Source organism: Aphelocoma coerulescens, chromosome 1, assembly GCF_041296385.1.
Source record: "Aphelocoma coerulescens isolate FSJ_1873_10779 chromosome 1, UR_Acoe_1.0, whole genome shotgun sequence".
Classification (NCBI taxonomy): Eukaryota; Metazoa; Chordata; class Aves; order Passeriformes; family Corvidae; genus Aphelocoma; species Aphelocoma coerulescens.
Window position 1 is genome coordinate 25,172,063 of NC_091013.1, and position 14,886 is coordinate 25,186,948.

Consider the following 14,886-nt stretch of genomic DNA (forward strand, 5'->3'; position numbering starts at 1 on the left):
GAACGTCCATCTTGCAGCATTGCCAGGGCAGTTCCATGTGACCCCAGATGTAGACCACCCCGGGAATCCTTTTGGTGTAACATTCCATACTGAGGACGCCCATAGTGCAACTTTCTCTGTGGTTTTTGTCTCCTGACTTCATTCCTTGTGAGTGAACATGGGAGCTGGGAGCTGGCACATGACAGCCTGGGATCTAGAAAGACAAAGCTTCAGCACCTGGCTCTGTGTCCTCACCACGTGAGCAGAATAATGATAGCAGGGTATCTAGAGGCTGTGAATAGTCAATATTATCAATAGTAACTTTTCCTTTGTATTCAGGGATTCTGTCAAATGCATTATGGCCCCTTCCACAAGGAACTGGTATTATTCAAAAATTGACCAGCTAACCAGTTCAATATTGTTGCTGTCCGACTTTGCTTTCCTGTGGAGAAAAATGTGTGTTGCAGAAGTTGGGGTCTTTTGAATAGTGGAATATACCCAGTCGTGGTGACATCTGTTCTCCTTGGTCTTGTCACTGCTACCCCAGGTTTGTGCTGCATTTCCCTGTTTTGTCAGCTAATGTGCTTCTACCGTAAATGCGTCACAAATACAGGCAAGATGAAACCTAGCTTTTGCATTTTATTATTTTATTGCAGGTGTTCTCTGTGTGGATTTTTGCTGTAGATGTGTGCATACTTCCTTCAGGCATTTCTAGGGAAGAGTTTTCAGCAGGTTTTTTATATTTGCCATGTTAACGGCCTGGCTCAGGTCAGGTTGAATAGACTTCTTGGATACCTGTGTTGGGTTAGCTTATCCTGTCCTGGTAGGCAAGTGATCCCAGAGCTAAATGAGCTATGTGAAACCAGCTGGCTGTATGTTAAAAGAAGAGAGAATAAATCTATTCTGCTATATTCCCCTCTTGCAAGGACTTTTCATAACTGTAGAGAGACTTTCTTCTCTGTAGGCCAGGAAAGAGCCAGATACTACTGAGTACCCCTCTTGTAAGCTGGTTATCAGACAGTTTGTAAAGTCAACAGTTGATATACTCCTTAATCTCCAGAGTTTTATCAGAGAAGTAGAATGAGATGCCAGGTCATTAATTTCTTGTGGTGCCAAAAAAGTGATGTGATTTTACATTTACTACCAAAAAAATCACCCTTGAACTAGGCATGGGTTTAGAACTAATACCTTCCTCTTAGCTGGTTGTATCTCTGGGTTTGTGTGGACTAGGAAAGATTGTCAGAATTACTAGAAGTCTTACAGTTAATTGCAGAGTTCAGGTTTTGGGTTGGATTTTCAAAAAGATTATTATTTTCAGTTTGAAATAAGAATAACTGGGGAGAAAATTCTCACAAGGCCAGACTGTGTGTTCAGGCCAGTTACCTTTAATGAAGAAGCCTAATGAAGATCAGGGTTTCTGGAACATATTTTACCTAGTTTTATTGAATTTTGGCTATGTTTTGACCATTTGAAAAAAATCATGAAGGTGAATCATGGGTAGTTGAGGCCCTGATAAGTTATTTGAGCACATTTAACCAGTGCCAAATCTCTTAAAGAAGGCCCAGGAATAATCTTAAGATTTTTGGCCCCCTATAATTTATTATGTGGAGAGGAGATGCAAAAACATTGATTCAATGTGGGAGGATGCTCTTACCTTTCACTTGTGTTAGCTGAGGATAGCTATTAAACACAACTGTGGTGTAATGCTGGCACTGACCTCTTTTGGGTCAGCTGCTGGAAGAAGTGCAGAGTTGTTGTCACCAGGGAAAGTCAGGGAATAAACAGAGATTCCTCCAACAATCAAAAAGATGTCTCACAATTGACTTGGCTGCTGGGTCCCTATTACACCTGCAGAGAAGAAGGAGGAAGACCTAAACTTTGTCATCTTTTTCCAAAGCTTCATTTAGACATCAGCCTAGCTAGGAATTGCATGAGAAAGTTTGGGTTTTTTTCCTAAGTACTTAGGGAGAGATAAAGGTCAGTTTGTATGTGCTGACTCAGAGAATTTATATATTTAAACTCTTTCTTGTTCTGTCATGCAAAGCCATGGTCAAAACTTGCTTATGGACCTGTTTTCTGTGTCTGGCTTTCTTGGCAAGAAGCTGCTTCCTCTTTGCTGTGCGTTGCAGAGGGAATAAAAGCTGGGAGGTGTATTCACCCTGTACTATAGTCCTTTCCTTGTGGTTGCTGCAGAGGTCCGATGTGATTCCAGAGGAGGTTTTGTCACCTCCTGCCAATGTAAGAAGTAGCCGAAGATTTTTAGCATTGCTGCAGGGAGGACTGCTGTCCTTGCTGCTTTCTGATATGTCAGAAAGAGATGTACTCCAGTTAGATCTGGCCAAATTTACCTTTCTGAATGTTTGCCATACTGCTGTGATTTGAAACCAGGATCAAATTTCTTTGGTGTTCAATCTTTCTTGCATTTCACGGAAGGCAGGAGTCCCTGGGGTTTGTTTTTGAAGGTTTGAGGATCCCCTTTTTCTTTTTTTTCTCCCCAGATGACAACAAGCAAAGCAGTTAGGCTGAGACCTGTCCTGTCTTCTCATGTATCCACAGCTGATTGGAAGTACTCTAGCCTTCTGGATATTAATTCAACTATCACCTGTGCCTTAAGAGCTGACTGTGAGGGCTACAGATGTGATACAAGCTTGTCACTTTATTTACTGGTTTTAACATTAAAAAAAAGTATTATTTTTTCTAGGGACGTTTTAAGTGTGTTCCTTTCTGAGGGAAATTACATTGTCGTCTTGATTCTGTTGCTTTGAAAGTCACAGGTTCAATTGATTGCAGTCCATTTGAAAAATATTTGACAGGTTCTATTTATCAAGTCAATTCACAGGAAGTATAATGGGGTCAAGACCACTTCCACGAACTCTGAAAATAGGAGGTCAAGACATTTGGTTATCATTATGCTTTTGGGGAGGATTGTCATAATACACATTGGTAATGTGGTTGAGATCAAAACAGACTACAACAGCTTTAAGTATTTATATATACCTCAATGCCTGTCATAAAACGATTGTGTTGGTATCTGTGCTATCTTTACAAGGCTAGATAAGGTTGACCTTCAGTGCTGTTGTCATGTCTGTGTGAGAGATCTCAGAAAACAGTCAGGCAACAGCTTCTCCTCCTTTGGGGCTCTCTCACAGAATGCAGGAGGATCTGCTCTGCTTAAGAGAGGTGATCCCATTTGTTTAGTGCATTTTGGTTCATTATTAAAGAGGCTGTTGTGAGTTCCAGTGCCTGTAGTGTGTGACCACCCAATTCCTAGTGAAGCAGAACATCTGATACCTAAGTGAGAGTCTGGTGTCCAAGCAGCAGCTATGGAAAACACTTTCAGTCATTGTCCTCATGAAAAACCCCAAAACAACGATATGGCCAATATGGCAATATGGCATTTTTTTCTAAATGTTTACCTCGATAGGTCATTCACACTTTTACTGCCTTTAAGGTAGAATATGGAGCAAGTAAAGACTCTGGTATCTGCACATTAAGAGCAGTCCCTTCTGATGAACTTCTGACAGCCCTGCTTCTCCTGGATAATGGGTTGCTGTTCCTGCTGCTGTTAATACTCAGAAGAAGCCTACCAGATTCACTTCTAGTATCTAGATTAACTTACTCAATGTCTGGAAGTGAAGACTTGATTTGAATAGAATTCAATCCCTCTCTCATTAAGGTCTTTGTTTTTCTTTAGTTTTCTTCCCTGTTATTTAATGTAGCTGGGAAATACATACTGTCTATCCAGTGTTTACAGATTGTACACATTCAAAGATTTAAACAGCCTGGTAAGTGAAACTGACCCTTTTTTCTTCTAAATATTTTGAGAGGGCATTGTAATATGCTAATCCTACTTTAATAAATATCTCTTTTTGTTCTCTAATTGCATCCAGACAGCTCCACACCAGCATGTTGTCTCTGTGATTTGCTCTAACTGATTGAGGTGCTTGGTGAGAGACACACAAGTTGATAATGGGCTCAGTGAGCTTCTCTAGAATAAGCTATTATTTCCAGTTCTGTTCATGGAACTGAAGGAGGCTGCCTGAAGCCCTTGGGCTTCTGGAAATTTGGCATTTATTTATGAGAAAGATGATTTAAACATTAACAAATACAGCCACTCTTGGAATAGATAATTAGTTTAATTTTATGCTCAACTTTTTTTTTTTTTTTTGCATTGTTTGGGTTTGCTTTTCATTCCTTTGACCCATTCTTTCCAGGATAATTTCACTCCCTATCCTGTTTTCCCACTTTCCAATAAATACCTCACCCAAGGTTTACCACAATTGGTAACAATTAGCTTCTGAGATAAGTACTTCAGTTTTAGAGCTACATCTTTGGCTCTTTTGATGTGCTGTATTACATGACAGGTTCCAAGTGTCAGCAGAGCTAACATTTGATTCACATTAATTATAATTACCTGCAGTATTTGGACAAATAAAATTGAAAGTCTTTCATCCTCAGATCAGAAACTCCTTCCCGTCTTTGAAGATAAGTCTGTAGGTTTGCTATGGAACTGCCCCCTTAGTGTGGCTTTGTCTGAGTTTGCATAAGCAGACCTGTGCAGTGGTATATTTTAATGCATTTGGAGTTGCCTCAGTCATACCAAGTGTGTACAGATAACGAGCAGAATTTGAATAATGTACTCTCCAGCAAGGAGCCATATAGTCAATTGGGTGACAGCAGTCTTGCTTCTGTCCCAATTCTTCTCTAGCAGGAGGTTCCACTGATTGGCATTTTCTGGTGTCCAAACCACATCTCTGATTACTAAGGTGGTACCAGCTCTGCCTAAAACCCATGTGAAGCGCTGCAGTCCTGCCTCCTGTTTGTGCTGTCATTCATGCTTATCTACTATTTTTGCAGCTCCTGGTTATACCCTTGCTGACTTTGCTTCACATTTTCTTGTTTCCATGTAAAAATTTGACAGGGCTGCACCTTATCACTTGTTCCTTTCCCTCCTCTAGAAAGCAATGACAGAAACTGTCAGTCATCCTGAATGAGGAAAGCTGCTGTGTTTAGAGCTTTCTGTGATAATTTAAAGCTATTGGCTTGGTGGCTTTTCATCATTTGGTAAAAGCCAGTCTTTGAATAAAATGCAGCATAGAACAAAATTTTATTTCTTTGGAGAGTTGGGGATAGGAGTGGTGTTTTAGATCCTAGCTGTCAAGTGTCCCCCCACTCTGGGCACTGACCAATCTAGAGCAGACTTTCAAGCAGATGGCACCTGTCAGGTATCTGTTACAAACAGCTCTGGAAGATGCTTACAAACTGTGGGGGGTATTAGGGCAGTAGCCACCTTCTTTTTTTCAGATGTTTGTTGGGGTATTTTGTTTGGGTTTTTTTATGTTAGGGGTTTTTGTTTGTTTGCTTGCTTGTTTGTTTGTTTTTGGAAAGGTTATTACATCAAGCTTTCCCTAAGATGAAGATCTACAGAACTGCGTTTTAGGACAATTTTTATTGTGTGATAGTGAAATACAGAAGAGTTCTGAAGAGCAACAAACTTAACTTAGTTCTTCTTTCTGTACTAGGTCTATGTTAGCTCTTCACCTCAAGGCTGCCTCCAATCACTTCTCCCAGTTGGTACTCATATCGAGGATTGGCCTGATCCAGGTGCAGCACCTTGCATGCATTGAACTTTATGAGGTTAATGTGGCAAAAGTTGTCTAAAGCCACTAATAATTTACAAAGAAAATTTGTCCTCACCATTTTAGAGACTCAGTGATGTTTAGTTTGAAGAACCTTTGTCTATTTTGCCATGGGAAGTACTTATCTCAATACATTCTGGAAGAAGAGAAAAGAGCAAAAAGATAAGCATGCAAGATACTGAACACCATACCTTGGTCCTGTCTATGCAGCAGTTTCAGGGACAGCAAATGATAAAGGTGTTGTGTCTGCCTTCCCAAGAGATCATCAGTCTCTCAGCCTCCCCTTACCTCTCACTAACAGCCAAGGAAAGCTGATGTAACCCTCTCTGCATGCTTGTTTGTTTAGATCTGGCTAATGGACAATGTGTGAAGTTGATTCAATGATTGTTGACATTAGCTTTAGACTTGTTCTTACCTACACAACTTCACAGATCTGACACAAGTTACAGAAGCTCCTTCCATTTTTCTTACTAGTTATTCTGGTGTCTTGTAGTTAGTTATGTGTTTACCCTGTGATAGTTCTTTTCTGTGTGCAGTCAGAGCTTCATTGGTTGCTTTGCAGACAACCTAAGATTTTGAGGATGCTTTTGGGAGTTTGGAAGGGTGTTGCTTAGTTGCTTGATTGAGCAGCAGTGAGCTGTCATAATCTAGATTTTCATCAGAATGGCATCTGATAACATGTCACATAAGACGTAGTGATTAGCTGGAAGAAGCTGTTCAGTATCTGCTCATTCCCCATTTATTCCCTGATGTGGTTTGTCACTAGGATCTTTTTTGCACACATCTGCAAAATGGTACTGTATTTCACTCTCCATGTTTGCAGGTGTTGCTGCTAGGATTCAGGTTCCCAATTATTCCTATTGTGTATGTCCATGGTGCAGAGTTTGTATTTTTATATTATGGGAAAGCCAGACTAGTACCCTAACTCTTGCCCTATCACCTTCCAAAAAACCTTGCTTTATTTTGGAAAATCACAGATTTTTATTTAATTGAGGTCTCTTTCAAAGGTTTTTACCCTCTTCTCAGAAATTGAAATGCTGTTTTCTCCTGGCCTTAAGAGATTTTCTTACTCCTCTTTATATTATTACTAGCTTTATGCTTTAGAATGGGGGTATTGCATTTGTGATACCTCTTTTAGAAAGAAATAAAGTTGGATATGATATAACTCTGCTCCTCTAAAGGCTATAGTGATTCTTGCTTACTGATTAATTTCTGTCAAAGCTTGAAGATTACATCTCTTTTGATCAAGGGGACATCTTCTTCATACCTCATACCTTTCTAAAAAGGTGTTGGGTTTTTTTAAATACAGCGCTAATTTCAGCTGTTGTTTCAATGTTTTGCGCAATGGAGGTGATAATTAAAAGGAGAGGTTTGAGATCAGGTTGGTAACCAGGCTGGGAAATTGGCACCAAGTGACAAAGGAGGTTCACTATGTTCTTTGTGTGAGCGTAGTACACCATGAACAGCTGAGCACCTGCCATGGTATTCTGTGCTGGTGCCTCCAAGGTAGTTTTTTCCAAAGACACTTCTGTCTGGCTTTGATCCACAGGCAAACAAGAATATGCATTGACTTTTTCTGTAATGATAAACCAAATACTGCCAAGAAATATTTGTTCCTCAGTACCCAGGCACAATTATCTGTACCAGCAAATTATCCAAATGATCCTTAGGAACAGTTTTGGCCCATGCCAACTAGCCTTTCCCAACCACTTTTTCCACTGATGAGGAATTGCCGTAGTCCAGGAACTGTACCTGACAGGCAGGTTGAGCTTTGTCTGCTCTGAAGTCTGAGAGTGCAGAGGCCATCGGACCTCAGAGGGCTTTTCTAAGTGTGTTTAAAATCATGCATAGACTGTAGCTGTTAAGAGCTAGAGGAATTTCTGCCTTTGTGCTAAATCCTGTGGTCAGGAACGTTCAAGGTTTATCCCTCCCTAAAGAAAGATGCTCGTTGATGATTTGTACCCTATCAGCTTTAAAATGTCACTGGTTTGATGTGCGTGTGTGGACATAAACTGTGAGGTATCACAACAGCCCTTCCACTTTCAGAGCAGCTGTAGATACAGGATATTGGTACAGTGTCCGTAGCTGCATAGCCACAGCTATTGTGAACATCCAGTGTCTTGAGGTGAAGCTGGCATGATGCTTCCATGAGGCAGTATTTTTCTGCTTTCTTTATGAAAATTCAAAATCCATCAGTTACTTTACAACGTGTTTTTATAGCTGATTTTGCGACGCAGTAGTCATTAGCACTGTTTTCAATCTCTTGACCCTTCACATCTTGGATTGCTTCTTGATGTGAAGTTGCAATGGAGTTGAACATAATGTTTGTAAAATGCTTTGAAGATTAAAAGCTCCACAGTAGGTTTTTATTATTACCAGAGGCAAAGTGTACGGGAGTGGCTTAATATTGGACTGTTTATTTCCCAAGAGATGGCTTTGTTTTGAAAAGTGCCCATTATCAATTGAGTTTTAGACAAAATTATCTTCTTTCAATCCTGAACATAAATAGATTGATAAACTTTTTATCATTAGATTATTTGCATGAGATGTTTGTAGGAGAGCAGAGCATTTATGGTATTACCTATGGCTCTGTTCTTAGCTTGTATTTAATGAAGATTTTTTTTAATGTATTTGGCTTCTACTATCCAAAGGTATGTTGAATCCAGACATCCTTCTATACATAGCAGTATTCTTACTACTACATGGTATATAGGTACATTTATTTGACAAAAATATATTTTTTGAGATATATATTGCTCTTCAAGGATAAAATAAGTTCAGTATGTGAACAAAGAAAAGTGGTCTGCATTCAGAAATGGTGATGTTTTATGAGAGTTTGGTTTACAGGCAGTTTTTCACGTGTTTAACCTACCATATATTAAAGACCTGTCTTTTTTTTTAATAGTTCTTTAGATATTTCTTGAATCATTTTTATTTCCAGCCTCTACATACATCATAAACTGATAGGTGATGGTACAAAAATAAATAAGAAGAAAAGTGAGCTGTTTAATAGTTCTCAAGCTACTGTGGTTTCCATGAAAGGAGGGAGCTGCAGCGTTCAAATGGAAATCCAGCTTGCTAAAACAGGGACTGCTCTGGGGACAGCGATGTCCTGCCGTGGTTCACTGTCTGCCTTGCCCTTGCAGCAGGTCGTTGCTCCCAGCCAGCAGCCTTGTTCTGACAGAGCTGTTGTGTGGTGTCAGCACAGGGCACCTCTGGGCTTTCTGAGGCAGCTCCTGTCAGCAGAGGGGCTGCGGGGCTGCAGCCAGGCACCGCATCCCTGCGCCCTGGAGCGGGATGCCTCGCTCCCTGCAGCTGCAAAAGCTTTGGCCTCCTGGCACTTGCAGAAATCATTGTGGAATTTGCTGATTCTGCCAGACACAACCTAAACACTGGTTCCCAAGTGGTGTGTCCCATCAGGACAGCTGTTGGTTATGAAAAACATGCAGTGGCTTTCATCTGTAATAATACAGCTTTGTTGAAGCACTGCAAGCTTACAATATTCTGAGCAATACTGTGAAGCAGTACCCCCTTGCTCTGCCTGCAGGGAGCTTTATTCCCCTGTGCTTCAGTTAAAATGTTCATTTATTGTTGTCACTAATGCCAGAGGTGGGGAAGGAGGGAGGCTAAATTTTCCCTCCATACTGTCAGTAAGGATTAACTGGAAATGCTGGGCAGTGCTTTCAAAATATTCTGACCTATTTACACAACAAAACTGATCAGAACAAAATAAACAGCTCTGGTCAGTGGCTGAATGCTGTATTGTGGCAGTTATATTTGGCAGTGAATTTTCTCATCATTTTTCTAATGTAGTCATAAACCAAAATGCTATAGAAATTTTAAGCTTTACAAGCAGATAATGCCCGTACTGAATAGCTTTTTTCTCCTGTTGCCTTTTGGGGAAAGGGGACAATTTGGCTGTAATTCAGTGGGAAAAAATGCTTATGAAGCAACTGACAAAAAAGCCTAAGAGTAGATTTATCATTCTGCCATGTGGGGTAATAAACAATTGCATCATTTCCAGCAAGCCGCAATATATACCTGTGAGATGGTGGATCTGTCTCCACGGTATCACCTCTGCAAGGAAGCATTAAATAGGGAATTGTGACAGACTCTAAAAATTGTTGGTTTCCTGCTTGGATTTTATTTTTTTTATTTTGTAACAACCATAGTGGATACTTGCAATTACCTCCTCATTTTTATGTGGTATCCCCTAAAGAATGAATTGAGAGAAGTTTTTCATTTTAGCTATTTGGACAACCATTCTATATTTCCTGGGTCACAGATTCTTGGTAGTTTGGAGGATAAAATTGCCTGGTACTCAAGACAGGAAATCTCTCTTTCTATCTTGCATCTTGAACTCAGTTTTTGAGAATACTAAAATGAAGCCTTTTTAAACTTCTTTTTTTTTTTTTTTTTTCCACATTTCCATGCAGTGATAGTCCCAATGCTGTCCATGAGGTGGAAAAGTGGTTACCACGGCTGCACTCGGTTGTCATAGGACCTGGCTTAGGTAGAGATGAAGTTCTACTTGAGAACGCTAAGGTAATGTGCATACTGATATTTTATCCTGTATCTTCATGTTGAATTTTATTAACCATTCCTCCATTTCTCATCATAACACAAATGTTCTTGATACGTTTGCTAAATACCAAGTTTAATAAATTATTGTTGGCTGAAAATTACAGTTTCTATTCATGGTTTTCATTGTTAAACTGTAAGCTTCAGTCTGAATTTTGGGCACCTGTATGGTTGTTCTGATTTTATTTAGCTTGTGAAAGTCACTAATTAAGAAACAGATGTTGGCATATCTAGATAAAAGGCTCTGTGTTTTCTTAAGTGCAAAGCACCAGTACAGTAAGTACATAAATACGGATTTGAGTTCCTAATTTTCAGAACCATGTTTGAGAGCTCATATCAGATGCACCAAAGAACAGGGACTATATCCCCTTGCAATAATAAATAATACTCCTAATTATAAAATGTTGCAGACTTCTACTTTGGATAAAGAGAGAATCCTATTTTCTGTCAAGCCTTAGTGGAGAGCTGAAACAGGAGATTAGATAGATTTTTACTTTAAATAATATGTACTTAGACCATCTTCCCAAATCATGTTTTGTATTACTGTCAACACATCTTTGCATGTTTGAAGTGTACCTTTCAGTCTAATGTCAATCTAATTTTGTGCAATTTAATTTTTTTTCCTGAGCAGTATTACTGAATTAATCAGTGGCACTAACAAGTAGAATATAATTTACAGAAATGTTGACAGTTACACAGTGAAATCACGAAACAGAGCAGGCAAAAGACTGGAGAGACCACACTATCCGAGTGTTTAGAATACCTTGAGAACTGCGAATGGTGGTTTTGCTAGGATTTTTTTAGAGAAAGTTGCTGTTGGAGTTTCTTGCTTCTTTAATTCTTTTTGGAAGGAAAATGTATATATTATGATACAGAGGTGCAAAACTAATAAAGATTAGAAAACAAAGAAAAAAGAAATTTATTACAGCTGATGAAGAAATCAAATTCTGAGTGAAAAATTTTAGCAGATTTTATTATTTTTTGGAAACACTTTTTCAGAATTTTTTTTTTCCAGAAAAAAAATATTTGGGACAGTTTTTTTTTTTCTTGGCTTAAAAAAAATAGGTTTGATGGGATTTTTTCCTAAAGGAAAATAACTTTAAACAAAAGAAAACAAGAATTCATTTAGAATATCTAAGATAAACTTCTTTTATGTCAGAATTCCATCCAGGGTTTATGTGCTTATCTGTACTACAGAAGTATCTGGAAGATTTCTTGATTGTATTTTTTTCCTCATTGCTAAAATTAATATTGCTTTCTTAGTGAATTACAAGCATACTTTTACTTCAGTCTGGCTGTCCTGTGTAAGCCAGCTTAGAGAAACAAACCCTGCCAATAAAGACAAGGCATTTGGAAGTTACTTCATGCTAAAATCTCAGGGCACATTCATATGAGCCGTGGATCTGGCGTTATTAATTTCAAGTCACATTAAAGCTCAAGTTCTTTGTCTCCACTGTAGTTGTGTAAGCGTTCATTAGTTACCCAGTGTTGAGACTTTTAACATGCCATTGGGGACAAGTGAACCCTGGCTGCCTGTCTGAGGAAGACTGGTGCTTTTCTGTGCTGAGGGAAAGCTGAGTCTCCCTCTTGCTTCAGCAGCGAATTTCAAGTGTCAAGAAAAAAAATCTATTTTAAACTTTTATAGGAGGCTGGCTTAGTATAAAGTTTTCTGGTTTCCCTTTAAGCTAACTGTGGCATGTGTCATATGAACACAGGGCTGGGAGGTAGGTGAGTGTCTGCTTTCTGGTCAGGGTTTTGTATCAGAGTGGTGGTGATGGTGAGATACAGCTTCCCCTCTGCTTCCTCCTGCCCCATTTAGGTGCTGAGGCATACTGTTCTGGAATCTCTCTGATGCTGTTTGTATGTCAGTTCTTGTCAGTATTGTGCCAGCACGTTGCCAATTAATGTGCTTCTCCAAACAGTCCTGTTTGGGCTGCTGCTTTCTTTTGAGCATTGAGAAATTAAGAAATTAATTACTAGTGCACTAACCTTCAATTTCTGGTGTATGGCCAAGAGACAGTGTTGTGGAATAGCCTGAGTACTTGTTGACCAGATGGTGCATCATCTCCAGATCAAAGAATGCTTTGCTTCCTCAGCATCTTTAGTGTGTCACCTGCCTCCCTCATTCTTGATGCCTGCACTGTTCACTGTGGCACTTGAACTCCTTTCAACAGTCTGATAAAAAAACCCCACCTTGTGATTGTTTTCCTTTGATTTTTTTTTTTTTGCTTGATCACCTTGATAGTCTTTGAATACATATTTACTGGCTTCGTGTGATTTTGTAGGTTTGGCTGTAATTCCATTTACAAGTCTTGTTACAAGAAGCCACTCTGCAAGTTATATCCTTCTTTTATGTGCCACTTGTGTGGGTCTATGCCAGAACCCTCACATGCTGTTACTCAGTTGGTTGGAGCTGATGCTCTGTCAGAGCTTTTTAGCCATGGGTTTGTAGGACCAGGAACTGCAGCCTCAGAAAATTCTCCTAAAGGAAGCATTTGTTGTGTCCTGATAGCTGTACACCAGGATCCCTTGCAGATGTGGCAATTCAAGTCGCAGCCTGGTTAGACCCTCCAAATCCGAAGCAAATAAGCAGTACGACCTGCTTCTCTTCAAGAGAAAGGAGCAAGAACACATTTCTGCACCACTTCTCAGCTCTGGAGTGTGCAGATTGAAGCATTTCTGCTGCCCATACTACTTCAGACTTTTGAAATACTGTTACTGCTTCTGATGTGAAAGTTGGCCACAATGTCAACTTTCCTGTAGGGAACATCAGGCCATCTGTTTTTTCCTTTCAGTGTCCATGGTTGATTCTGGCCAGTATGTTATGTCGCCGAGTTCAGCTCGGTTGGAGTGTTGCTGCTGGTGGTTTAGCCTGTTGAGAGTTTAGCTGCCATGTGGAAGCAAGGCTAAGATCCCTATGACTGTGCTCTGTTTAGAAGCAGAATATTTCTAGAGCTGTTGGATATTCTTTTTTGGATATTTTTTTCACACAGCAGCAGTGTTATGTTCCTATCATATCTACCAATCACAGTTTACTTCATCTTCTGTTGTATGTATGTTTGTACTTCTGGCTTTACTCTGAGCTGATTTTCCTTGTAGGAGAAGCTTGGAAGTAGGGAAATTTCTGCTTGTACCATCAAGAGCTGTTTCTTAGGTGTGAGAACCAGGTTCCTCTGCTGCAGAGTGATGAGTGCAGCTCCCAAGAGAACTTGGTTAAAAATACAGTATTCCTTGCATAGCCACTTGAGAGAGCAGGAGATGCTGCCTAATGCTCCAGGATGTTCTGCATTCTGCTGCCACCTAGCAGTTAGGCAGTTACAGGCTGAGTCCTTCATCAGTTTCCACCCTCTTGCCATCTCCTATTCCTCCTGGCTTTGAGGTCAAATGGACCGATACAGGATTGCTGGTGGAATAGCAGTTACTGTTGGGATCAGGTAGAGAGGCATTCATCCTTATGAAGAGCCCTCTCCTTAACTGAAGTCTTAATGATGGAATCTTCCTTGCTTGTCACTGGGTTCCTTGCCTCTCTCCCTGAAGTGCCAGCACCAAGTCCCACACTCTGGTCTTCCAGACTTCTTGTGTCTTGCCTTGCAGCCATGAAGTCAGAATGCTGTTTTCAGCAGAGGATGCTTGCTTTCCTCCTGTAGGAGAGGTAATGATTAATGGCAAGAACAACTCTGTGTAATTCAGATTACATGATAAAAATCAACTGGGTTCTCAAACGATAGGCTTGTTCCTCTTCCTCAATTCTCAGTCTTTATTTTAGCTTCCAGAACATGTCAGGGGTACCAGCCTGGATTTTCTTTCGGCTGAGGCCCTGCCTAGCTGCCGTTTGTGCCTATTGATGTTGCTGTTTTTCTTCCCTCAACTCCCTTGCCCTGCAATTCTTCCCTCAGCCAGTCATTTGTCCTTAAAGATCTCTGCTATCTCTTGGGATATAAATTTCAGAATCCCATTTTCCACCCCTTGTGTTATCATCTTAAGGTTGCATTAAGATGTCTTGGCTGTAGTTAACATCTACGTGGTGAGAGAGTTTTGGGCCCATGTCACAGATCATCTCCATCGGGTGTGCCCAGAGAGAACCCATTTGAGATTTTCAGATTGGTGGATTCTCAGTTCCTTGACTGAGGCATCAGCCTGTCTGTGTTTGGTTAGTTGGATTATTTTCCCCCTCTCAAGCCTCCTGCATTAAGGATTGAGGCAACACTCCACAGCCCTAATAAGTTGTGGGAATGGGACCAGGTGCTTCACTACACTATCTGCACTAGTTTTTTGCAAGATCAAGAGCACTGCAGAATACAGGGCCCCTGTTGTTACCATATCTGCCTGTTGGAGTTGAATCTGTCACTGTGGGCCTTGAAAAGGATTTTCCTCTTGATACCTAAGTAGCCCTCTGAGTTCTCTTTGTACCAGGTGTAAGACACCTGAGAAGCATCCCAGGTGACAGATTAGTAGTATTGCCTGTGGTACCTACCACCATGTACAAATATTAACCAACAGAACGTATTATTGTTTGGAGTCACTGCTCATGGCAACTCTAATCAGCAGAATTATTTTCCAGAAACTTAATTCTTTAGTGTGTGTCATGTGCATTTGCTTCCTCCCTGTTTATACCCTTTGGAGGTTCTTGCTGCAGGGATTCAGCAGTTCATGGGGAACAGAAGTAGCAGCAAGGATATGCCTCTTT

The 14,886-nt window shown here is 40.2% G+C and overlaps 1 protein-coding gene across 6 annotated transcripts in view; it reads left to right on the plus strand.

The window, feature by feature from the left end:
* Window positions 1-14,886, plus strand: part of NAXD (NAD(P)HX dehydratase) — a 50,469-nt gene that overhangs the window by 12,784 nt on the left and 22,799 nt on the right. For all 6 annotated transcript variants that reach the window (XR_011148305.1, XM_069004018.1, XM_069004045.1 and 3 more), the window contains one exon: window positions 10,055-10,163. Coding sequence is in view for 5 of the 6 variants with exons in the window: in XM_069004018.1 (XP_068860119.1) it covers window positions 10,055-10,163 (109 nt within the window). In the remaining variant the exon portion in view is untranslated. The remainder of the gene's footprint in view (window positions 1-10,054; window positions 10,164-14,886) is intronic.